General features: G+C 40.5%; 1 protein-coding gene across 1 annotated transcript in view; it reads left to right on the top strand.

Moving 5' to 3' along the window:
- Nucleotides 1–24,674, top strand: part of cacna1c (calcium channel, voltage-dependent, L type, alpha 1C subunit) — an 890,104-nt gene that overhangs the window by 255,887 nt on the left and 609,543 nt on the right. Inside the window, exon 6 of the mRNA XM_043708872.1 lies at nucleotides 14,113–14,265. Coding sequence (XP_043564807.1) covers nucleotides 14,113–14,265 — 153 coding nt within the window. The remainder of the gene's footprint in view (nucleotides 1–14,112; nucleotides 14,266–24,674) is intronic.

Raw genomic sequence — 24,674 nt, forward strand, 5'->3', positions numbered from 1 at the left:
TGGGCCAGTGGGCTGAGGAGTGGTAGATGGAGTTTAATTCAGATAAATGCGAGGTGCTGCATTTTGGCAAAGCAAATCTTAGCAGGACTTATACACTTAATGGTAAAGTCCTAGGGAGTATTGCTGAACAAAGAGACCTTGGAGTGCAGGTTCATAGCTCCTTGAAAGTGGAGTCGCAGGTAGATAGGATAGTGAAGGCGGTGTTTGGTATGCTTTCCATTATTGGTCAGAGTATTGAGTACAGGAGTTGGGAGGTCATGTTGGGACTGTACAGGACATTGGTTAGGCCACTGTTGGAATATTGCGTGCAGTTCTGGTCTCCTTCCTATCGGAAAGATGTTGTGAAACTTGAAAATGTTCAGAAAAGATTTACAAGGATGTTGCCAGGGTTGGAGGATCTGACCTACAGGGAGAGGCTGAACAGGCTGAGGCTGTTTTCCCTGGAGTGTCGGAGGCTGAGGGGTGACCTTATAGAGGTTACAAAATTATGAGGAGCATGGATAGGATAAATAGGCAAAGTCTTTTCCCTGTAGTGGGGGAGTCCAGAACTAGAGGGCATAGGATTAGGGTGAGAGGGGAAAGATTAAAGAGACCTAAGGGGCAAGCTGCCAGAGGATGTGGTGGAGGCTGGTACAATTGCAACATTTAAGAGCCATTTGGATGGATATATGAATAGGAAGGGTTTGGAAGGATATGGGCCGGGTGCTGGCAGGAGGGACTAGATTGGGTTGGGATATCTGGTCAGCATGGACAAGTTGGACCGAAGGGTCTGTTTCCATGCTGTACATCTCTATGACTCTATGTCCCCTCCAAAAATAGGAATGGTACTGCTAAAGCTAGAGCCCATGGCTGTCCAGAAAATTACGGGGAAGATTAAACAAAAAGAAAATTTATGGTAGTCACAAAAAACTCAACACTGCAGACAGCCTAGAGGAGTATAGAAAGTACAGGGATTAAATAAAGGAATAAAGAAATCAAAGAGAAAAAATATTAGCAAGCAAGATAAAGGAAAACCCAAATATGTTTTACTAGTATATAAACAGCAAAAGGGTAGTGTGAAGATGCAGAGGATATGTGAAGAATTTTTAATTTTTTTTGTCCCGAATTCACACACTAAATGGATGATATAGATGTAGTAACCCAAGAGGAGCAGTGTGAAATATTGAACAAAATAATCATAACGAGAGAGGAAGTGTTAAAGGAGTTGGAATCTTTGAAAGTGAATAAGTCGCTCGCGTGAGATGGATGTTTCCTAGGATGTTGCAGGAGGTCAGGGAGGAAATAGCAGATGATCTGAGGATCCTTTTACATTCTTCACTGGACAGAGGTCAGGTATCAGAGGACTCAGGGAATGCAAATGTAGTATTGTTTAAGAAAGCTACAAAGGAAATGCCAATCAATTATGGGCCAGTTCGTCCTCCTTCAGTGGAAGGTAAATTGTTAGGATCAATGCTGAGAGATCGGATGAACTGTCACTTAGAAAGGCATGGACTATGAGGGATAGTCCGCATGGCTTTGTTAAGGCAAGGTCAGGCCTTACAATTTGATTGAATTGTTTGAGGATGTGACAAGGTCGATCAGTGAGGATAATGCAGTGGATATTATCTACATAGATTTTATTAAGGCTTTGACAAAATCCCACTGGGCAGACTGGTCAAAAAGGTAAAAGCCCATGGGACAGGGTAATATGTCGAATTGGATCCAAAGTTGGCTTAGTAATAGGAAACAAAGAGTAATGGTCAATAGCTGTCCTTGCAAATGGAAAGCTGTTTCAAGTGGTGTTCTTCAGGGCTTGGTGTTAGGACCCCTGTAGTTTGTATTATACATTAATGATTTGGACTTGAACATAAGGGGCACAATTTTGAAATTTGCATGCAATACAAAAATTAACCATGTGTTGGATAGTCTAGAGGATTAACTGTAAGCTCCAACATGATGTAGAAGGGTTGGTGGAGTGGGCAGGAAAGTGGCAGATGGAGTTCAACTCTGATAAGTGTGAGGTGATGCATATAGGGAGGTCAAACAGTGAAAGGGAATGCACAATAAATGGAAATATACTGAGAAGGCTGGATGAAGTGAGAGATCTTGGTATGCAAATGCTTGGTCCCTAAAGATAGAAGTACAGTTAGACAAGGTTTGAAAAAAGATAGATGGCAGGGGTGTAGAATACAAAAGTAGGGATATAGTGATGAAACTGTAAAAGATATTGTTGAGACTACAACTGGAGTATTGTGTGCAGTTCTGGTTACCACATTACAGGAAGGACATAATCTTGAGAGATTGCAGTGAAGATTTAATAACATCTTGCCAAGGCTGGAGAATTGTAGCTGAGGAGTGATTGGTGAGGTTGGAACAGAGAAGGCTGAGGGGTGACATGATTGAGGTGTACAAAATTGTGAGGGATAGAGATGCATATACAGGAGGAACCTGTTTCCCTTGTAGAAAGTTCAAAAACAAGGGGTCATAAATAATTAAAGTGGCACAAAGATTAGAGGGGATGTGAGGAAAAACTCATAAATCATGAGAAGCATGGATAGGATAAATAGACAAAATCTTTTCCCTAGGGTGGGGGAGTCCAGAATTAGAGGGCATAGGTTTAGGGTGAAAGGGGAAAGATATAAAAGAGGGTGGTATGGGTGTGGAATGAGCTGCCAGAGGAACTGGTGGAGGCTAGCATAATTGCAACATATAAAAGGCATCTGGATGGGTATATGAATAGGAAAGGTTTGGAGGGATATGGGCCAGGTGCTGGCAGGTGGCACTAGATTGGGGTTGGGATATCTGGTGGGTATGGACGAGTTGAACCAAAGGGTCTGTTTCCATTCTGTACATCTCTGACTGTATGACTCTGAGGGTGGTGAGTGTCTGGAATTTGCTGCCTGAGTTGGTAGAGGAGACAGAGACCTTAAACCCATTTTAAAAAGTACCTGGATTTGTACCTTAAATGCTGTAAGCTGCAGGGCTATGGGCCAGATGGTTTAGAAAGGGCATCTGCGGGCCTTTGTGTCAGTTATGGATAACATAGGCCAAATAGCCCTTTCTTTGCTTTATCATTTCTATGTATGTGTGCCAAAGATATTACCAACCCTTGGATCAATGTATTACTTGCCTTCAAGCAGAAAAATAGTTGTTCCTCACCAGTGCTAGGGTGTGAAAACATAAGCCCTAGTGCTTCCCCTGTATCCGGGCCCTTCCTTGTCCATCCATACCCCCATCGCCCAACATTTAATATTTACTCACTCCTTCCTATCTTTCAAGTACCCAGAACTGACAACCTGTCGTTATTATCATCATTTGGGAATGATTTTTTTCAAATAATTAGACACAATCCAGTTGCCACATTATACAACCTTTGAATTTGGCCCTATTCAACATCCAGACAGCAACAACATCCAAAGGGCATGAAGCTCTCAAAAAAACAGTGCAACAATAATCCCATGTATAAATCTGAATGTCTTGAACTAATAATGATTATATCCTATTCTCATGTGATTCCTGGTTTCACTTCCAAGTTTAAAAATGGAATGAAAACCTTCCAGTAAATTAGCACTAAACAGATTGCCTGCCATGCTATATCTGTCCACACAAGTTGGTTTTGGTATCGCAAAAAATACACATTGTATCTAAATAATTTCTCATTTTAAATTGAAACTAATCATACTAAAACCTAGTCCAGATATTGGCAACAGTGCGCTTTCTTTTCTCCTCTTGAGATTTTCTTATGCATCCATTTTTAATTTTCAAGGTCTCCTTTTTGGATTCCAGGAAGTCCTTTCTTTTGCTGATTAATCTTATAAGGCGATGCATTCATATAGTAACTTTACCTAGTTATTTGTATTGACACGTAGTATTCTGACTCTCATTGTAGCTGAATTATTGAATAGAATTCAATTCAATAATCATTATTCCGTCATCAACTTAAAACCACAAACAAAAGAAAAGGATTCATTTCCTATACATGACAGTATTTTGATTGGCACAAGAAAACATTCTTTTCAAATTAACTAACACGCTTCTATGTACAGGAGGTCATGATCCTTAACACACCTACCAGATTGGCAAGGTCAAGCTCATATGTTTCCATCATATAGACTAAAGTATGGTCGATATTGTTATCGAGGCAGTTGCTACTATTTTTACTGTATCTCCAATCTTAGATTTTAGTCTCACGTTTAATAATTATCACATCATTCCATCCACAGCATTTTGCCCACACAGTAACTCTTGAATCTAAGCTGAAACCAGAGATACCACATTCAGTTGCAAGTAATTCATTACCCAAGTTTTCCTGGCTCCCAAATAACTGAATGTTCCTTTGCTGACAGGTTAAAAACTTTTCTCCCTTTTTAGCTTCCCCACCACCCCCAAACTTGCAACCATCCTCTGTCTTCCTTCCCTCCTTGCAATCTCAATTTCTTTGTTTCCTGTCTCACCTTGACGCCTTTCTCCTTTTCCTACCGCCTTGCAGACACTTATCTTGCCCACTTCTTGTCGCCATCCTGACTTCCCTTTGCAGACTCTTTGTTTTGTCACATACTCCTTACAGCCTTCCCTTCTCTCCCCAGTCCCTTTATGCCTCCTTGTCTCTTCCCACTCGTTCTTGCAGCCCCTCTTTTTAACAACTCCTTGCAACTTTCCAGGCCTCCTTTGACATCCTATTCTCCCCATTACCTGGCTTGCAGCTGTCTTCTCTCTCTCCCGGTCCCTTTTACAGCAGCCTTCACCCCTCCCAAACCCTCTTGCTCCTTCCTTCTCTTCCTTTGCCCCCTTTTGCAGGCCTCTTCTCTTCACCCACCCTGACAACTCCAGTAGCATCCTTTCCCTGACTCCTGCTCAAAGCACACTCTGATACATCACCCCACCATCCCTAGAAGAACAGCCACCACAATACCCCCTCTCCCCTCGAACAAAACCGAGCAAAGGTACCATCCTGGCCTCGATAAGGGGCAGCAATCTCCCAGTCCCAGCTGTGCACCTCAGCCTTGACAAAAGATAGCCCTTTCCTGGCCCTGGCTTTGGGTAAAGTGCTCCCAGTTCCTGACCCCAGTAGATGACTGTGGTTCATCTGACTACTCTCTCACTGCTGCCATTTACTTTCCTAACTGCTTGCTGTTTCTCCAATCACAGGTTGTTTCTCTCCCATGTTTGTTGTTGATTGCTGTTGTTTGTTGTTCAACTTTTTGTTGCTTTTGGAGAATGGTGGACCTCTGGTTCTGATGGCCATTCAGTTGCTTGTCCTTTTGGTAAAATCAGATCTGCCTCATCAACTGCTGTGAAGGAAAGGTTTTTCCATTTGCAAATTTATATCGGTGGTCATAGTGATAGATCTTGCACCCCTTGAACCTTTCTTCTTATGCAACTTCAGGGTCACCTGACAAGTCCTGTCTGGAAGCCTCACTAGCTTCCAATCATAGGCCTTGCTTTTCTAATCAGTGAAATGCTAGGTGCATTATTATTGCCTGCAAAGTTTTTAATCTCTTCAGCTGATGATAGACCATTTCAGAACTTCTGCACTTGTCAATAGCTTTCTTCAGGAGGATACTTCTTTTCCCTTAAAATATGTACTCTCACAAAAGAATCTTTCGTACCAAAGGTGTTCTCATCTCTGTTAAGGTCATCTTTCAATTTCAAGATTCAGCTAGATATCTCAGTACAATTACATACTGACCAATCTTTTCCCTGTCTTCCTGAGATCCGATGTTAAACTTATGCCATTCATAAATAGTATTTTTAGAAACTTCAAAAATGGTTATTTAAGGCCTTCAAAGTCTCATAAGTCGAGCATTTATAGCATTCCTTCCCCATAACTCCTAGCACAGTTGTTTCTCCTAATTGTTCAAGTTTCTTGTCCAACTCTGTGGCAATTTATAATTTTGTCACTGAGACCTGAAGATTTGTCAATTTGCCCATTTGTCTGTTGAAGCAGATTCTGGTAAGTTTGACAACATAATGACTTGACCAGGTGTAATTGTCTTGTAAAAAGTTTCAAACTAAATTTTCAATTATTCTCTGCTATTTTTGTATCTGATCCTCTCTTACAGCTATCAGTCCCACATTCACATTGCTGATACATAGGCTAGATTTTCATTTCTCTATCCATTTTGAAATGGCTAGGGAAGGACGCAGTTCCAAAATTCCTGACCCAATTCCCATCATGTGGGACTTTTATGGCATAGGAGCAGGTTAGTGAGCACACATACAGTGATGCTACACTTGCCTAATCCATTGTGCAGATGAGCATTTTTAACATCTTCCTGATTCCATGGAGACTGGTTCATTTTGATCATAGAATTTCTACAGTGTGGAAGCAAGCCATTCAGCCCATCAAATCCGCACTGCCTCTCCAAACAGGACCCCAAACAGACTCACCCTCCACCCTATCCCTGTAGCCCTGCATTTCACATGGCTAATCTGCCTAGTCTGCACATTCCTGGACTGAATGGGCAATTTAGCATGGCCAATCCACCTAATCTGCACATCTTTTTACTGCAGGAGGAAACTGGAACACCCAGAGAAAACCCATGCATACATGAGAATGTGCAAACTCCACACAGGCAGTCACCCAAGGCTGTAGTTGAACCCAGGTGCCTGGCACTGTGACGCAGCAGTGTTAGCTACTCAACAACCGTGCTGCCCATTTTGTTATGAAGCATAGTTCAGAGCATATTAGAGGGGCCATAAACCTTGGAAAAACCTGTTATGGAGTCAGAAACATTTAGAAGGGTAAATTCAAAAGAATTTGCCAAACTCAAACATCATAAATAGATCCTGTATGATAAATATTTTAAAATGCAGATATTGATTATCTACCCTTAAGCGTTAGGAGAACATTTCTCACTGTTGTGAAAGTGTTAAGATGAAAATACATTCTTTCTCCAGGAGGTAAAGTCTTCTTCTGTATTCAAAGGTATTGAGAAATTAATATTAAAATGTCATCTGGTCCACATGCTGTGCATTTTAGTAATTTAAAGTCCAGGCAACTCTTGAATCTGTGATTTCTTTGATTGAAAGTCTGTTTGCTGAGCCATTCAAAAAAATTGTGCAAATAACTATCTGTTTAAGCTTCAAAGACTCCATTATGTTGAACTCTGGAGAGTTGGGCAATAAAGTTGTGCAATGGCATTGCATTATGAATATAAAATCAGGGATGTACTTCTGAGGCTCTGGTCAGATGATATTTGGAATATTGTGTGCAGTTTTGTGTTCATATCTCAGGAAGGATGTACTGCCCCGGACCGTGTTCAGAGGAGGTTCTCGAGAATGGTCCGAGGAATGCAAAGCTTAACATACGAGGAATGTTTGACCATTCTGGGTTTATACTAAATGGAGTTTAGATGGGCTGAATGGCCTAATTTCTGTTCCTATGTCTTATGATCTTATGAACCTTTCTTTTAGTTCCAATCTCAACTGATCAATTAAGCTCCATTTGGTTTGTTTACACAGCTGAGGTAAACCAAGGCTTTGTTTGATTTGCAGTTGTATGAGCATTTAATGGAATTAAAGTATTTTGAAGAGGTTTTTGAATGCTGTTTATTTTGACAGATTTAAAAGTAGCCAGTTTTTTTTTAGCAGAGTTTACATGTTTATGTTTGTTCGATAGTTTTACAAGATTCTAAGAGCTTTTTTTAAAAAGTGGATCTTTAATGGATGATTGGATTTGTGTTTATTCATGAATATTCCAGAAATTCACTATCATTATTGCAGGTCGCATTTCAGTTTATAATGGAAACTAAATGAGTGGGTGTGCAAGGGCAGCGGGGTAAGTGGTGGGATGTGGGGACCATAAGAGAGGTATGTAAGATATGAAAGGGCAAGGGATGAGTTATGGGTTTGAGACACCATGAGGGTGAGAATTTACAGAAGACATGTACAGAACTGGGTCAGTTTCCAAGCAAACTGAGGTAAGCTTTCCAATTTACCTATGATATCCATACAGCTTTATTCTCATCAGGCTTCCTCGGGGGGGGGGGGGGGGGGAGATGGCCAAGTGGTACTATTACTGGACTGTTAATCTAGGAACCCAGGTAATGTCCTAGGACCCAGGTTCAAATAGCAAGCCATTCAGTTGTACTAATTGCTATAAAGTCTCAAAAAAGTAAAACCAGATGGATCACCTGGCGTTGACCTTGGCACCAGAAAAGCCAGGACAGAAACAGCCCTGTTGATGCTGCGAAGTCCTCCTGACTAGCATCTGGGGACTCATGGCAAAATTGGGAGAGCTGTCTCACAAACTAGGAGAAAGTGAGGACTGCAGATGCTGGAGATCAGAGCTGAAAATGTGTTGCTGGAAAAGCGCAGCAGGTCAGGCAGCATTCAAGGAGCAGGAGAATCAATATTTCGGGCATGAGCTCTTCTTCAGGAATGAGGAAAGTGTACCAAGCAGGCTAAGATAAAAGGTAGGGAGGAGGGACTTGGGGGAGGAGCGTTGGAAATGCGATAGGTGGAAGGAGGTTAAGGTGAGGGTGATAGACCGGAGTGGGGGTGGGGTCGGAGAGGTCAGGAAGAAGATTGCAGATTAGGAAGGTGGTGCTGAGTTCGAGAGTTGGGACTGAGACACGGTGGGGAGAGGGGAAATGAGGAAACTGGAGAAATCGGAGTTCATCCCTTGTGGTTGGAGGGTTCCTAGGTGGAAGATGAGGCGCTCTTCCTCCAGCTGTCGTGTTGCTATGGTCTGGCGATGGAGGAGTCCAAGGACCTGCATATCCTTGGTGGAGTTGGGTTGGTTGGTCCGGGTGTCCCAGAGGTGTTCTCTCAAACGTTCCGCAAGTAGGCGGCCTGTCTCCCCAATATAGAGGAGGCCACATTGGGTGCAGCGGATGCAGTAACTGATGTGTGTGGAGGTGCAGGTGAATTTGTGGCAGATCTGGCGATGGAGGAGTCCAAGGACATGCATGTCCTTGGTGGAGTGGGTCTGGCGATGGAGGAGTCCAAGGAGTCCACCACTTTTGGCATTTCCCTGTATACATATGAACAAGAAACAAGAATAGGCCACTTAGTTTTTGTATTCAATAAGATCATGGCCAATCTGATTTTAAATTCAACTCTACATATTGACATTCTTGCCTACCTCTATGATTTTTTAATCACCTTCGTAATTTAAAATATACCTGTCTCTATCTTAAAATTATTTAAGTATTCCACACCTATCTTTTGAGAAACAAAATTCCAAAGACTCTCCTTTTCCCACTGTCCTCACCTATCTAAGTCCTCTGCAGCCTCCCTGCCTCCTAAACATTACCTGTCCCTCTACCTAGCTTTACGTCATTTGCAAATTTGGCAACAATACCCTCCATTCCTTTAAACAGATTGTTAACGTACAATGTAAATAATTGTGGTCACAACACTCATCTCTGTGGAACTCTACTAATACCATCCTCAAAAGGATCTCTTTATCTTCTATCCATCCCAAATCTTGCTCCTAACAATGAGGTTTTATCTTATTTAGCAGCCTTCTTTATGGCTCTTTCTAAAAGGCCTTTTGGAAAGCCAAATAGATCGTGTCCACTGACTCTCCTTTGTCTAGTTTGCTTGTTGCCGCCTCAAAGAATTCTAGATTTACCAGGCGTGACATCCTCTTGATAAGCCATTTTGACTCAGCCATTTTAACATGGTGAAAGTGAGTACTGCAGATGTGGAGATTAGAGTTGAGAGTGTGGTGCTGGAAAAGCACAGCAGGTCAGGTAGCATCCGAGGAGCAGGAAAATCGACGTTTTGGGTAAAAGCCCTTCATTAGGAATGAGGCTGGGAGCCTTGGAGTGGAGAGATAAATGGGAGGGCAGTGGGAAAGGTTGCTCAGAGTGCAATAGGTGGATGGAGGTGGGGGGAAAGGTGATAGGTTGGAGTGGATAGGTGGGAAGGAAGATGGACAGATGGGATGGGTCATGAGAATGGTGCTGAGCTGGAAGATTGGAACTGGGGGAAGGTGGGGGAGGGGAAATGAGGAAATTGGTGAAGTCAATTGATGCCATGGGGTTGAAGGATCCTGAGGCGGAAAATGAGGCATTCTTCCTCCAGGCGTCGGGTGGTAAGGGAGTGGCAATGGAGGAGGCCCAGGACTGAATGTCCTTGGTAGAGTGGGAGGGGGAATTAAAGTGTTTGGCCACGTGGCAGTGGGGTTAATTGGTGCAGGTGTCCTGGGGGTGTTTTCTGAAGTGCTCTGCAAGTGGGCGTCCTGTCTCCCCAATGTAAAGGGACAACGGTGTCGTAAATGACATGTGGAAGTGCAGGTGAAACTTTGGATGTGGGACCTTGGTTGGAGGTGATGGGGAAGGTGTGGGCACAGGTTTTGCAATTCCTGCAATGGCAGGGGAAGATGCTGGGAGGGGAAGGTGAGTTGTTAGGGGGCGTGGACCTGACGAGGTAGTCGCGGAGGGAATGGTCTTGATGGAAAGTGGATAGGGGTGAGGAGGGAAATATATCTCTGGTGGTGGGGTCCATTTGTATGTGGTGGAAATGGTGGAGGATGATGCGATGTACACGGAGGTTGGTGGAGTAGAAGTCCTTGTTGCAGTTGGAAGGGTGGGGTTTGAGGGCGGTGGTGCAGAATGTGGATGAGCTGCGTTGGAGGGCATCATCAACCATATGGGAGGGGAAATTATGGTCTTTAAAGAAGGAAGCCATCTGGTGTGTTTTGTGGTGGTATTTTAACATAGTTTAACATGTACATTCCAGTACTTAGCAAGCTCATTCTTAATAATGGACTGTAAAGTCTTAGCAACGACTGAGGTCAGGCTAATCAGTCTGTAATTTCCCATCTCCTGCCTCCCTCCTTTCTTAAACACGGGTATTGCATTAGCCATTAGCCAGTCTTTTGGGATTTTTCCTAGCTCCAGTGATTCCTGAAAGATCACCATCACTGCCTCCACAATTTTTTCATCCATCTCCTTCAGAACCCGGCAGTGTAGTCTATCCAGTCCAGGTGATTTATCCATTTTCAGATTCTTAAGCTTCCCTAGCACTTTCTCCTTAGTGATGACCAGTCAACTCATTTCTGCAGCCTGACTCTCTTGAAGTTCTGAAATGCTATTGATGTCTTCTACTGAGAGAACTGATGCAAACTACCTCTTCAGTTCTTCTCCTATTACTTTGTAATCCATTACTACTTCTCCAGCCTCATTTTCCAGTGGTTCAATGTTCACTCTTGCTTCTCTCTTACCTTTTATATATCTATAAAAAATTTTGGAATCTTCTTTTATATTTCTAGCTAGCATACTCTCTCATTTTATCTTAGAACATAGAACATAGAAGAATACAGCGCAGTACAGGCCCTTCGGCCCTCGATGTTGCGCCGATCCAAGCCCACCTAACCTACACTAGCCCACTATCCTCCATATGCCTATCCAATGCCCATAATGAGAGAGTCAGGCACCACTGCTACTGGCAGGGCATTCCATGAACTCACGACTCGCTGAGTAAAGAACCTACCCCTAACATCTATCCTATACCTACCCCCCCTTAATTTAAAGCTATGCCCCCTTCACCACCTATATTGCTTTATTATTTTGACCTCTGCTGGTTTATAAAGGCTTCCCACTCTTCTGGCTTCCTACTAATCTTCACCACATATATGTTTCTCCTTTTGCTTTTGTGCTGACCCTGATTATCCTTGTCAGCCTTGGTTGACTCATCCTTCTCTTCGTATATTTCTTCTAACTTTGGATGAATTTCTGCTGTGCCTCCCAAATTACCCCAAAATCTTCTCCCATTGCTGCTTCACCATCTTCTCTACTTGGCTCCCCTTCCAATCAACTCTGACCAGCTCCTCCCTCAATCCTTTGTAATTACCTTGACTCAGTTGTGATACCATTGCATCTGATTCCAGCTTCTTCCACTCAAAGTGCAGGGTGAATTCTCTCACATTATGGTCTTTGCCCCAACAGCTTCCTCTGTCTTACACACTGTAGTTGTAGCATTTTCAGTGCATATTTATGATTCATGAGTTTAGAAGAGTTATTTATTTGGCAATTATAGTGGATGGCCACTTTGAAAGTTGGAGTATATGATGTCATTGATATCATTGGCTGGTTCGGAGGGAAAAATGATAGTGTAACCTTTGCTGCGTGCAGAGTGAATACCTTAATAATGCTCATACGCTGTTAAACACTTCAAACTTCGGAACCTTGTGAGTTGTAGGCTCAGCTTTGTAATCAAGGTCCTCCACTCGCAATCCTCCATGTCCTTTTCTTTCTTGCACTCCTTGTTAAATCCATCAGTACTGAGCTTTAAGACATTTTCCATCTTTGTCTTACATTTATATCTTTATCTCTTAAAGTTAACCCTTAATTCCCAGTCCTACAGCTTAATCATACTAATCATCATGATGCACTGTTCTCCCATTGAAGCCAAAGTAGTGGCCCTCAGTGACACCCGTTCCCACAGTAACCCCATCCTTCAATGCACTGTCTCCTACCCTTATATATTGAGATCCCTCATTCACACGTACTGTCCCCTTTGCACCCCAGCATGCTGCCTCCAATCCCCATTTCACAACTACAACAATGATCCTGATAATCCCTCTTGGTTTTCGTTGAACTGGCCCCAAAAATTGACTGTTCCATCCTTCTGACCATCTTGGACAGATAGCCCTGACTGATGACCAACCAGATCCCAAATTGATCTCTGAGCAGCTTCCTGACTGAAGTAGTATGACCTTCTGGACTGGTTCACTGAATCTGCAGGACTAACCATGCCCACTCCCTGGACTGTAGTGATATGTGTCCTTGATCCTGATCACCTCAAGTTGTCAAATGACCCTGTCCAAGCCCCTAAACTGACCATTCCAAATATGTTTGATGAATCTGACTTTTATTCTTCCAGTTAAAGATCTAATTTCTGGCAATCTCGTCCTACTGTATTTTCCCAAGTGCCTACATTGTCCAGGATCCTTATTGTTTCTTAATATACTTCATTAAAGACCAATTTTCACGAGTGCTACTTATGTGAAAACTACACATTTTGAAATTAGGTAATTGAGATTTAAGGTGATATGTTACTAAAAATGCTGATTTTTTTTTTACTTTTATTGTTCTGACATTTCTGTTTTCTATCTGTAAGCTGTACAGTGAAGTTTTGATTCAATTGGCTCCTTTCTGTAATGGGTTCAGGACTCATGTAGTACTAATGTCTTTATTTTCATGGGATTAGAATACTATTATTGTTAGTTTTATTATATTATCCTAATAGTCCTAACATTTTTGGGTGATGTGGGACATTGGTATTCAGACATTTGAGGTATGACTTTAGGTGACACTCAGTTTGCTGGTGCAGGAGAATTACAAAGAATTTCCACATATTTTGTACAAATTATCAGTTGTACTCTTGTAATACTCTAATCTGTTCTCAGAGAATCAAGCCATAAGTTTGTAAATAGATTTTAAAATTGAACATAAGAATAACTTTTTATTTTGAGATTTTAAAATAAGTCAAAATAATTATTTAATTTGAAAACATTGTTTCTGATATCACTACAGCTCCACACTCCCCACCCTATCCCAATGCTTGAAAGTCCATCCAAATTCTTGCAGGTTATATGAGTAAACTCTGAAAGGGACTCTCAAGAACGTTACCTGGTGTGATTTGTTTGAAGGCATTTTATATACATAAGAGAAGAAATCGTGCAGAGAAACCATTGCCTGTTTTTTTCATTTGATGACAGGACGCAAATCAGTGCGTGTAATTTTAAAAAACAATTAACATACCTAGTTTCACCTGAAACCCAACTGCCATTTCCCTTCATGCTGACCAGGTCAAGGTGTTTTTAGGGGTTTTACTATTTCCTAAGGTTTTTTTAAGCATTGTTATTACTCTAAATATTAATTTTAATCCAAAATCACAAACTAAACTTATCTTTGCTGTAATCACAGTACACTATTTTGAATAAGTCTGATTAAATAAACATTACATAACTCATTCCTCTTGTACCTACATCAGGAAGTGTGAATATTAAGATACCTTACATTATCAGTTTGGAATTGTCAAGTATAAAATTAATTAATTTGAATATCCAAACATAAACCTTGTAGGAATTATTCAATATTCACCATTAATATTGACATTTCAACCACCTAAAAATTGCCATGTTTTCTAAAATATAACCTTTTATTTGTTTTGCAGGCCTCCAGGTGGTGTTAAATTCAATCATCAAGGCCATGGTCCCATTGCTACACATTGCTTTGTTGGTGCTGTTTGTAATTATCATCTATGCCATTATAGGATTAGAACTCTTTATGGGCAAAATGCACAAAACCTGCTTATTTAATGAAACAGGTAAGAGCAAAAGTAATATCCTATTACTTAAGAAAAATCACCCGTTTTGATTGTATATTCTGGTAATAAATAGGCTTTTTACTTTTCATTTTTTTTTGCAATTATGTCTTTGTTCATTTTAAGTATAATTACATGTTTGGCTCAATGGCATCACTGTTGCAACGGAGCTAGAAGATTAGTGGTTCAAGTTTCACTCCAGGAGGTGAGCACACAATTTGGAGTGACATTTCAATCCAGTTCTGAGGGATTGTCTTTATTTTCAGATCCTGTGCAAATAAATATAGAAAATGCTGTGGCATTTTTGAAAGAAGACGAAGAGAGCCAAGTTGATGCCCAGGTGTCCATATAATTCTCAGCCAGAACCACTAAAAACAGATAAATTAGTTTGTTTTTCCTGTTAGTGAAGCTTATAGAATTTTGCAGTCTACATTAGTATTTGCTTTACATATCAATAATAAGAACTCTTCAAAATGTCATTTCTTAGTTGTGAATTGTTCTGGAACATCCGAATGATGCAAAAACTTTTTAAATGCAATGTTTTTTTCGCATTCTATCAATATACGAGGATTTTGTGCTACATTTTCATTAATAATATGGTATTGCAAACTAATTAAAAACAATGCTTAGCTACTGGATGAAATAAAGATGTGGAGAACAAGTTATTTTAAATATGATGTTTTAAAGCATGGTTTATGCCTCAATGAAAAAGGAACCCAAGATGATAGATAGTCAAAATGCTAATGAAATAGCTTTGTAGTAATTTCCTGCCTTGTATACTAAACTGTAGCTTATTTCATTAATGGACAAATGCCTCATGCTCACAGTATTTGAAATGACAGATGTTCAGCGACATGCCTGGCAAGCTAACCTTTCCTGGCTGCAAAGAAAAATGCAGTGAAAGGCAGGCCTTTCCTATACAGGTTGTTGTAAGACATTGGTTGGAATTTAATGGAGCCAGCTGGATGATTGGCAGGCCATAAATTTGTGGGAGCAACTATGCAACCCATTCCAATCATAGCTCTTTGATTTCTTACTTAACCAACTCTTTCCCATTTTGCAGGTGTAAACAGTTATTTCCAGTTCTGGTGAATGAAAGTTATTTTCAGTTTTGACAGCTTGAAAGCTTCTACCTGAACTCTCACAGCTTGGAGACTTTACAAACTATAACCCTTCTGCGAGGAAGTTGCTGTTCTTCTGCAGTGAAATCCTAATTTTTCTGAACTGAACCTGATTCTGGACTGAACTTAAAGTTGTTGCCTTGTCTGTTTTCTCTCTATGCTGTAAAAGTTCAACTTTGTAAACACTTAATAAGTCATCACTTCAGATGTCTTGCTTGGCATTTAAGTTGCATACTTTCTTGAGAATTATGTCTTTAAGTCACTATTGCAAATGACTTTCTGACCTCTTAAAAAAGTGCACAATCTTACAAGCCTCATTAGCTTCTAAAAAGGCACCAACAGATTGGAAATGCTAATATCTTTATTCAAGGAAAAAAAGGAAGTTAAAGAACAGTTAACTTTACATCTGTCATGGAGAAGATGCTAGGATCCATCAGGAAGGAGATTATGCCAAAATACTTGGAAAATTGCATTGTGATCAGGCAGAACCAGCATAGTTTTGTGAAAGGGAAATTGTCTTTAATTAAGTTCTTAGAGTTTTTTGACAAAGTATCATTAATGGTGGATAGAGTGGAATCAGCAGATGTGGAATACCTGTGGATTTTCAAAATGAATTTAAGTACAGTATATTTTGAAAAATTCATTCAAGGAATGGAGGTTGCTGAGCCAGCATTTATGGTCATTCTTAATTGCCTTAGAGAAGGCAGTAGTGATCTGCTTTATTGAACAGCTACAGTCCATGTTGTGTAGCTGTTAGGGAGGAAGTTACAAGATTCTGAACCAGTGACAGTGAAGGAAAAATTATTTATTTCCAAGCCAGGGTGGTAGTTGAACAGGTACTGCAGATGGTGGTGATCTCTCCATCTGCTGTTCCCATCCTTCTAAATGTAGTGGTCATGGGTTTGGAAACTGCTGTCTAAGGAAGCTAGGTAAATTTTTACAGTGCATCACAAAGATGGTACACATTACTGCTGCCGTACATTGATGGTAGAGGGAGTGAATATTTGTGGAAACAGGCTGCTTTGTCAGGATAGTTTTTCAAGTATCTTAAGTATTATAAAACCATAAGACAGGATCAGAAGCAAGGCTTCTGATTGAATCCACTCTGTCATTTAATCATGGCTGATGGGCATTTCAACTCCACTTACCTGCACTCTCATAGCCCTTAATTTCCTGTGAGAACAAGAATTTATCAATCTCTGGAGCAGCACTCATCCAGGCAAGGTGAGAGTATTCCATCTCCTGACTTGTGCCTTGTGGGTAATGGATGAGCTTTGGGAAGTCAGGAGGTGTGATATTCATGACAGGGTTCGTAGCCTCTGACCTACTGTTGTAGCCAGGTATCTGTATGGCTAGTTAATCTCCACTTTGTTCAATAGTAAACTCCAGGATGTTGACAGTGGGGGATTTCAGCAATGGTAATACCACTAATTGTCAAGGGGTGACTGTGAGAATCTCTCTTGTTGGAAATAATTATTGCCTTAACGAGTTTTGAGAAGATTTGTAACTCAGATTGAGGTTCTGGATGTAGCTTAGCTCGTTGAGCTGGAAGGTTCATTTCCAGACATTTCATCACCTATTAGTAACATCTTCAGTGGGCCTCCGGGCGAAGCACTGCTGATAATTCTTGCTTTCTATGCATATGTTTGGGTTTCTATGACTCTATGTTTACTAACTGCTGAAATGTGGAACCCTCTCTGCTGCCTTCTCTATTTTGGTGAGTTATAAATAAAATTAATTCATAGGGTTGACATGTTGCTTATTTGGACCTCAGGTCTTTCCTTTCCCTTTGGGTTTTAGAATTATTTCTTACATTATCTCTGAATGTAGTCCCTGTTCGTTCAACAGAGTTGGAGAAGACAATTTTTCAAAGGAAGGAAACGGGAAAAAGGACAAAGAGATTGATGAGCTAACTTCTTTAAGTCTCTTCTTTTCATTTGCTCCACTCCCTTCACAGAATCTGTGTTAAACTATAACCTGACCAACCAGAAGCTTGTTGCAATTCTAAGCTCAACTGAACATGTAACAAATGCTGCCACTTTATCTGTACTCAGTTTTACAAAAAGTAACATTGTTTCACATATGCAATTTCACTCATTTTCCCAAAGCTGGAAACAACTCCTTGTACTTTCTCTTTTTGAAAGCAGGGTCCATTTTTCTCATTTTCAGTCTATAGTCCAGAAAATGTTGTTGCTTGCATTTTGAGAAATTATATACTGAAGACATTGAGTCATATTTTCTAGTGTTAATTTTCAGGCAGTTTGAGCAATTTGAAAGACTGTTTCATGTGCATTCATATTCAAATACAGAGTGAGTTTCTGTGGTGCACAAAAAATTGGGACTTGTGGCGCAGTCGTAGTGTCATTACCCCTGAGCTAGGAGACTCAGGTTCAAGTCCCACTTACTCCATAAGTGTACAATGCTATCTCTGAATGGGTTGATTGGAAAAGTAGAACTTGAAGATATTTTGGGGCACAATGATAGATTTCAAACCTAACAAACCTAACTAGATGTTTTTCTTACCATAATAGGAAGCGGTGAGTTTTGATGTAGCATTGCTTGTAAAACCCTTACTGATGTATTCGGAAGTTCATGAGGTTTTGGACTCCTATCATAATGTAACTAAAAATGGGATAACACTGAAAATTGCTTTACATAAAAGGATACAATTTCCAAGTGCTACAGTTTGCATTCTCAACTTAGAGTGAGGACTATAGATGCTGGAGATCAGAGTTGAAGGGCTTATGCCTGAAATGTCAATTCTCCTGCTTCTCAGATGCTGCCTAATCAGCTGTTCTTTTCCAGCATCACACTGTTCGACTCTGATCTTCAGCATCTGCAGTCCTCACTTTCTCCTAGTTGATTATAACCTTACTGAGAAATCTCTTCCAAGGACACCTACCTTGTTAAACACATCAGCAACAATCATGGAAAGGAAACAAGCTGTGATTGAAGCAGTGGGCAACTGTGAGTAAGTGCATCAGGGAGGGAGCCACAGGAGGAATAGGACTGTTGAGATCTGAGAGTACTGTAGGGGCCAGAGCCAAGATCTGAAGTGGGAGATGGGCAGCTGAGAGCCAGGTCTGGAAGTGTAGAAGGGGATGAGAAACTGAGGATTAGGAGCAGAGCAGAGGATGGAAGCTGTGGTTTAGGAGCTGAAGTACCAAAATCTAGGAGTAGAAGGTCAAGGTCCAGGAAATGGGGGAGAATAGGGCTGAAGCCAGGAGGTGGAACCATAGCTAGGAGCATCATTTTTTCCAGTATTGGCAGGGGAAATGATGAACTGCCTTTTATTGAGGTGGCTGTCAGTTGCTGGGCCCTGGTTTGTTTGGAGGAGACCAGGAGGCTGAAAGAGACAAGATGGAAGCAACAGCATTGCTAAGGAGAAGAGAGGTGGGTGCAAGGGAGCTTGGGAGAAACAGGGATGATGAAAGGGGACTGGGAGGAAGATGGGAGACTGCAAGGGGACTGAGAAAGAAATGGAAACTGCAAGAAGTGGGGATAAGGGAGAAGAGGAGATCACAAGGAGAATGAATGAGTGAAAGAGAAGCTGCAAGACGGTTGGAGTAGGATGGAGTAGAGAAAGTGAAATTGCAAGGGTGGTTAGAGAAAGAGACTGCAAAGAAGAGAGAACAGTTTCAAACCTGTCAACAAAGGAACAATCAGCTAACTAGAATCTAGGAACACCTGAAATCATTGTGGTAATTAATTACTTGCAAATGAATTGACTTTCTCTCACTTAAGGTTGTATATGTGCAGGAGCTACTCTATGGGGAAGAGTGTAGTGGATGCTATGGTAGTGAATATTATGTAAATTGTTAAAACTAAATCAAAGATTGAGACCTGAGATTCAGTAGAAAGAATAGTAATTGCCAGTTTAAAGTATTCTAGCATTATGAATATGCAATTGAAATGCTTCAGCTATGACAACACCAGTTTCGAGCAACTGTGTTTAAGATGACGGCTTTTTGTGTGCAGAAGATATTTGGGGGAGAAAAACCGTTACTGCCTGCTGTCTTATACCAATTTAAATAATTGAGAGCTGTAACTAATTTATTATTTGTAATGATTAATATTGATCAATGTGTTACAAATAACTTGATAATAATTGAAAATATTGATGAATTCTTCTATTCTACTTTGTGAATTCAGTATGTTGATTCTATATGTCAATACATATACAAAAGAGGTGATTTACTTACTTTGTGACTTCATCACCTAATAAAGCAGTTAGAGAGAATGAAAAAGTGTCTTCTGACAATTAAGAAATAATCCCAAAAAATCAAAAACAGCAGTCCTCAAGAGGAGCCCTTGAATAAAAATTATTTTTAAAGTTGTGTGCAGAGATCAGTCAGTTTCAATGAAGCTGCATTAGACATTTTCAAGATCAACAGTGGGTTAAACCAATGTTGTATTCTGACACTAACTCTGTTTGACATATTGTTCTCTAAAGTGCTTTTGTATGCTTTCAGTTACTCTAATAGAAGTTTCTATCCATATACAAAATTGATGGTGAGCAGTTCAACTTGGTTGATAGCTATTGACAAATGGATAAATGTTAAGTATATGCCCAAAAAAACATATGGCAAAACCATTGAGGTTTTGATTAGTTGATTTAATGTAATGGTTGACTACTTTGTGGTTGGATAATGGTTACATGGGAAAAGATTTAAATATTTCTGAGTAATAATGCCACTTTAATACCACAATTTCCTCCAGGTTTGAATGGTGCTGGAGAAATAAGTCTACAGATTGTGAAGAGCCTCTACAAAAGTGTTCGCTTGATGTTGTGCTAGGCAATAATTCTTATTTTTCTCTTTGACACTGACTAAACAGTTTTCTAACCTCCAATAGAATAACCCCACAGACTACATTTGGCTACTCACCTTAGGTTGGTGTTCAAACAAGCCCTTAGAATAAGGTTTGGTTTGTGTAAGGTTAACATCAGTAGCTAAATGTGAGAAAAGCAAGACAAAATAAAGATGAGTAAAAAAGCCCAAATGCATTCACCTATCTAGTGATGAATAGTACAACTATCTGGATGATTATTTTGCCCATCAGCTTCTTTTGTCTAAAATCATCTTAAGTTCCTTGTGACCACTGTGACTCAAATAATGTAAAGTACATTGTGACTTTTTTTTCACTGAATTTAGGAATTAATGAATATCCTTTGCTAAATCATAATCAAAAGTTAAATCTGACCCATCATCAATTTTGCCTATCACGTTGAAAATTAGAGTTTAAAAATGAAAAGGAGATATTGGCTAGGCTGCACGTACAGAAATTTCATAAGGATGAGATGCATCCAAGGATACTCAAGTTAAAGTGGAAACTATAAAATCATAGACCATAATTTTCTACTATTCCTTGCTTTAGGGGTGGTGTCAGAGGACCAGGAAATTACAAAATTTTACACTATTGTTCAAAAAAAAAGTAAAAGGTAAGCCCAGCAACTATGAGGTACTCACTTCAATCTTGGTGGTGGAGAAACTTATAGAAACCAAAATTTGGGATACAAATTAATTGTCTCTTGGCCAAATGCGATTAATTGAAGTAACCCAATATAGATTTGTTAAGGCAAATTGTGTTTAACTAATTTGTTGAAGGATTTTGAGGTAAGAGAGGTATGATGTGGTATAGCCGTTGATGTGATGTACATGAACATCCGGAATATGTTTGATAAAGTAGCATATAACTAATTTGTGAGAAAGCTTACATGCTCTCAGAATACAAGGGATAATTCTAACGTGGGTAAGGAATTGATGGAATGACAGGAAACAGAGTAATGGTTCATTAGTGCTGTTCAGACAGGAGAAGAGTTTGCAGTGGAGTGGCCCAATGTCAGTGTTAGGATCTTTGCTCATCATTATACTTATAAATTATCTGGATCTTGATAATTTGCAGATGTAATACATTGTAAACTATGAGGAGGATAGTGTAGAAATTCAATAGTGTCAAAATTGTGGCTGATTGAACATTTGAATGCCATTCTCACATCCCATAAACCTTTTCTCCATTGGTTATCAAAACCATCTATCAATCACTACTATAAACATACTCAATGACTGAATGTGTACAGCCCTCTGTGGCAGAGAATTTCAAAGATTCTGAGTAAAAAATACTTACATAATTCTCATCTCAGAACTAAGTGGCATTCCCTTCATTTTTAAATTGCGCCAACTGGTTTTAACCTTTGGATTATTGCACACTTTACTGGTTACCTTTATGTAGGAAGGATGTGAATAAACTGGAAAGGATGAAAAAGAATTTACAAGAATGTTACCAGGATTGGAAGATTTGAGTTATAAGGAGAGACTGAATAGGCTGAGGCTTTTATCACAGGAGTGCAAGAGGCTGAGGGGTGACCTTGTAGAGGTTTAGAAAATCATGAAGGGCATAGATAAAGTGAATACCCAAGGCCGTTTTCCCAGGGTAGGGGAGTCAAAACTAGAGGGCATAGGTTTAAGGTGAAAGGGGAAAGATTTAAAAAACGTGAGGGACAACTTTCTTTAATACAGGGTGGTGCGTATGTAGAGTTGTACAGCATGGAAACAGACCCTTCAGTCCAACTTGTCCATGCCTACCAGATATCCTAGTCCCATTTACCAGTATTTGGGCCATATTCCTCTAAACTCTTTCTATTCATATACTCATCCAGATGCCTTTTAAATGTAATTGTACCAGCCTCCACCACTTCCTCTGGCAGCTCGTTCCATATGTGCACTCCCTCTGCATGAAAAAGTTGCCCCTTGGAATGAGCTGCCAGAGGAAGTGGTAGAACATTGGCACCAGTACTGTGGAAGTAGGGAATTGTTCAGATGGAACCGGCTCCACTTGAATCATGCTAGGACCAGAGTTATGGCAAATCACGTACGTAGGATGTAGATAGGGTTTTCAACTTTATAGTGGGGAGCTTGTGTTCAGTTCTATGGAAAATGAATGAATCAAAAGAAAAGGAGGAGGTAGGATTGCTGGTTAGTGATGGGCTTGATTGTTACCAGAAAATAAAATGAAGGGACAGATTATGTGAATGTCGTATTGCATCAAGGAACCATAAAAGTGGAGGGAAATTTGTTAATAGAACAAATTTAAAGGTTGTGTATTTTAATGCATAAAGGATATGGAATAAAGTAGATGCACTGATGGCACAAATTGGGGTACAAGACATGAGTTAAAGTGGGGAGCAGCGTGGAGGGCTCAGAAGAGGTTATTAAAGTTTCCAAAACAAGTAATAGGACAGAGATTGTGGAAAGAGTCAGGAATCTAACTTAAGGCACAGTAGATAAGGGGAAAACTACAAGAAAAGGAATTGTCAATGCCGGACTGAGGGTGTTGTACTTAAATGCACACAGTTTGTGAAACAAGGTAAATGAGCTTGTAGCGCAAGTAAATATTCAAGGATACATGTCCTATCAAAAAGACAGGCAAAGGGAGAGGAGTTGCCTTAATAGAAACAAAATTAAATTGATAACAAGCAATATAAAGTTGGAAGGCGCAGAATCTCTCTGGATAGAGTTGAGGAATCATAAAGGGTAAAAACACATTGATGGGAGTTATGCACAGGTCTCTTAACAGTAGTCAGATGTGGAGTAGAAAATTAATCACGAGACAGAAAATGTATATTAGGAAGACATTATTAAAATCAAGACTTCAAGCTAAAAGTGGCCTAAGGAAAATCTAGTTGGTAGTAGTACGCAAGATATTTGTAGAATATCTACAAGATGGCTTTTTGGTGCAACTTGTAGTAGACCTCATTAGGGAAAAGACAATTCTGGAGTTGGTAATATGTAATGAAGCAGAGTTGATTAGAGAGCTTAAGGTGAAAAAAACCTGTAGGGGCAATGACCATAATATGGTAGAATTCACCTGCTATTTGAGAGGGAAAAGCTGGAATCAGATGTAACTGTATTACAGTTGAGTAAAGGTAACTACAAAGGCATAAGGAAGAAGCTATCCAGCGTTGATTGGAAGGGAAACTACAGAGGGAAGACAGTGGAGCAGCAATGGCAGGAGTTTCTTGGAGTAATTTAGGAGGCACAGCAGAAATTCATTCCAAGGAAGAAGAAGCATTCCAACAGTGGATTGAGACAAACCTGGCTGAAGAAAAATCAGGGACAACATATGAGCATATAATGTGGTGAAGATTATTGGGAAGCCAGAGGATTGGAAAACCTTTAAAAACCAGCAGAAGACAATTAAAAATGCAATAAATGGGGAGGAGCTGAAATATGAGGGTAAGCTAGCTAGTAATATAAAATATTGCAATAACTTTTTAAATACATATAAAAGGTTAAACAAAAAAGGCAAGATGGATATTGGACTGCTGGGAAATGAGGCTAGAGGAGTCAGAAATTGGGAACAAAGAAATGGCAGAAGAACGGAATAGGTACTCAGCATCAGTTTTTACAGTGGAAGACATTAGCAACACACCAGAACTTCAAGAGAGTCAGGGGGCAGAGATGAATGTAATGTCCATCACTGAAGGGAATGTACTGGGGAAGCTGAAGGGTCTGAAGGTGGATACATCACCCAAACTGGATGGACTATACTGCAGGTTCTGAACGAGATAGCCAAGGGGATTGTGGAGGAAGTGGTGGTGATCTTTCAGGAATCACTGGTGTCAGGAAGAGTCCCAGAGGATTGAAAAATGGCTAATGTAACACCCCTGAAGGGTCTTGACCCGAACTGTCAACTTTCCTGCTCCTTCGATGCTGCCTGGCCTGATATGCCTTTCCAGCTGCTAAATAAAATAAGAGACCATGGCATTCGGGGCAAAGTCCTGGCATGGATAGAGGATTAGCTGACTGGCAGCAGGCAATGAATGGAGATAAAGAAGTATTTTTCATTATGGCAGCCAGTGACTAGTTAAGATCCACAGAGGAAAAAGTGAAGACTGCAGATGCTGGAGATCAGAGTTGAAAAGTATGGTGCTACAAACCCACCGACTCCCACAGCTACCTGGATTACACCTCTTCCCACCCTACCTCTTGCAAAAATGCCATCCCGTATTCCCAATTCCTCCGCCTCCGCCGTATCTGCTCCCAGGAGGACCAGTTCCACCATAGAACACACCAGATGGCCTCCTTCTTTAGAGACCGCAATTTCCCTTCCCACGTGGTTAAAGATGCCCTCCAACGCATCTCGTCCACATCCCGCACCTCCGCCCTCACTCCGCCCTCAGACCCAACCCCTCCAACCGCAACAAGGACAGAACGCCCCTGGTGCCCACCTTCCACCCTACCAACCTTCGCATAAACCAAATCATCCGCCGACATTTCCGCCACATCCAAA

The sequence above is a fragment of the Chiloscyllium plagiosum genome, chromosome 19, assembly GCF_004010195.1.
Source record: "Chiloscyllium plagiosum isolate BGI_BamShark_2017 chromosome 19, ASM401019v2, whole genome shotgun sequence".
Classification (NCBI taxonomy): domain Eukaryota; kingdom Metazoa; phylum Chordata; class Chondrichthyes; order Orectolobiformes; family Hemiscylliidae; genus Chiloscyllium; species Chiloscyllium plagiosum.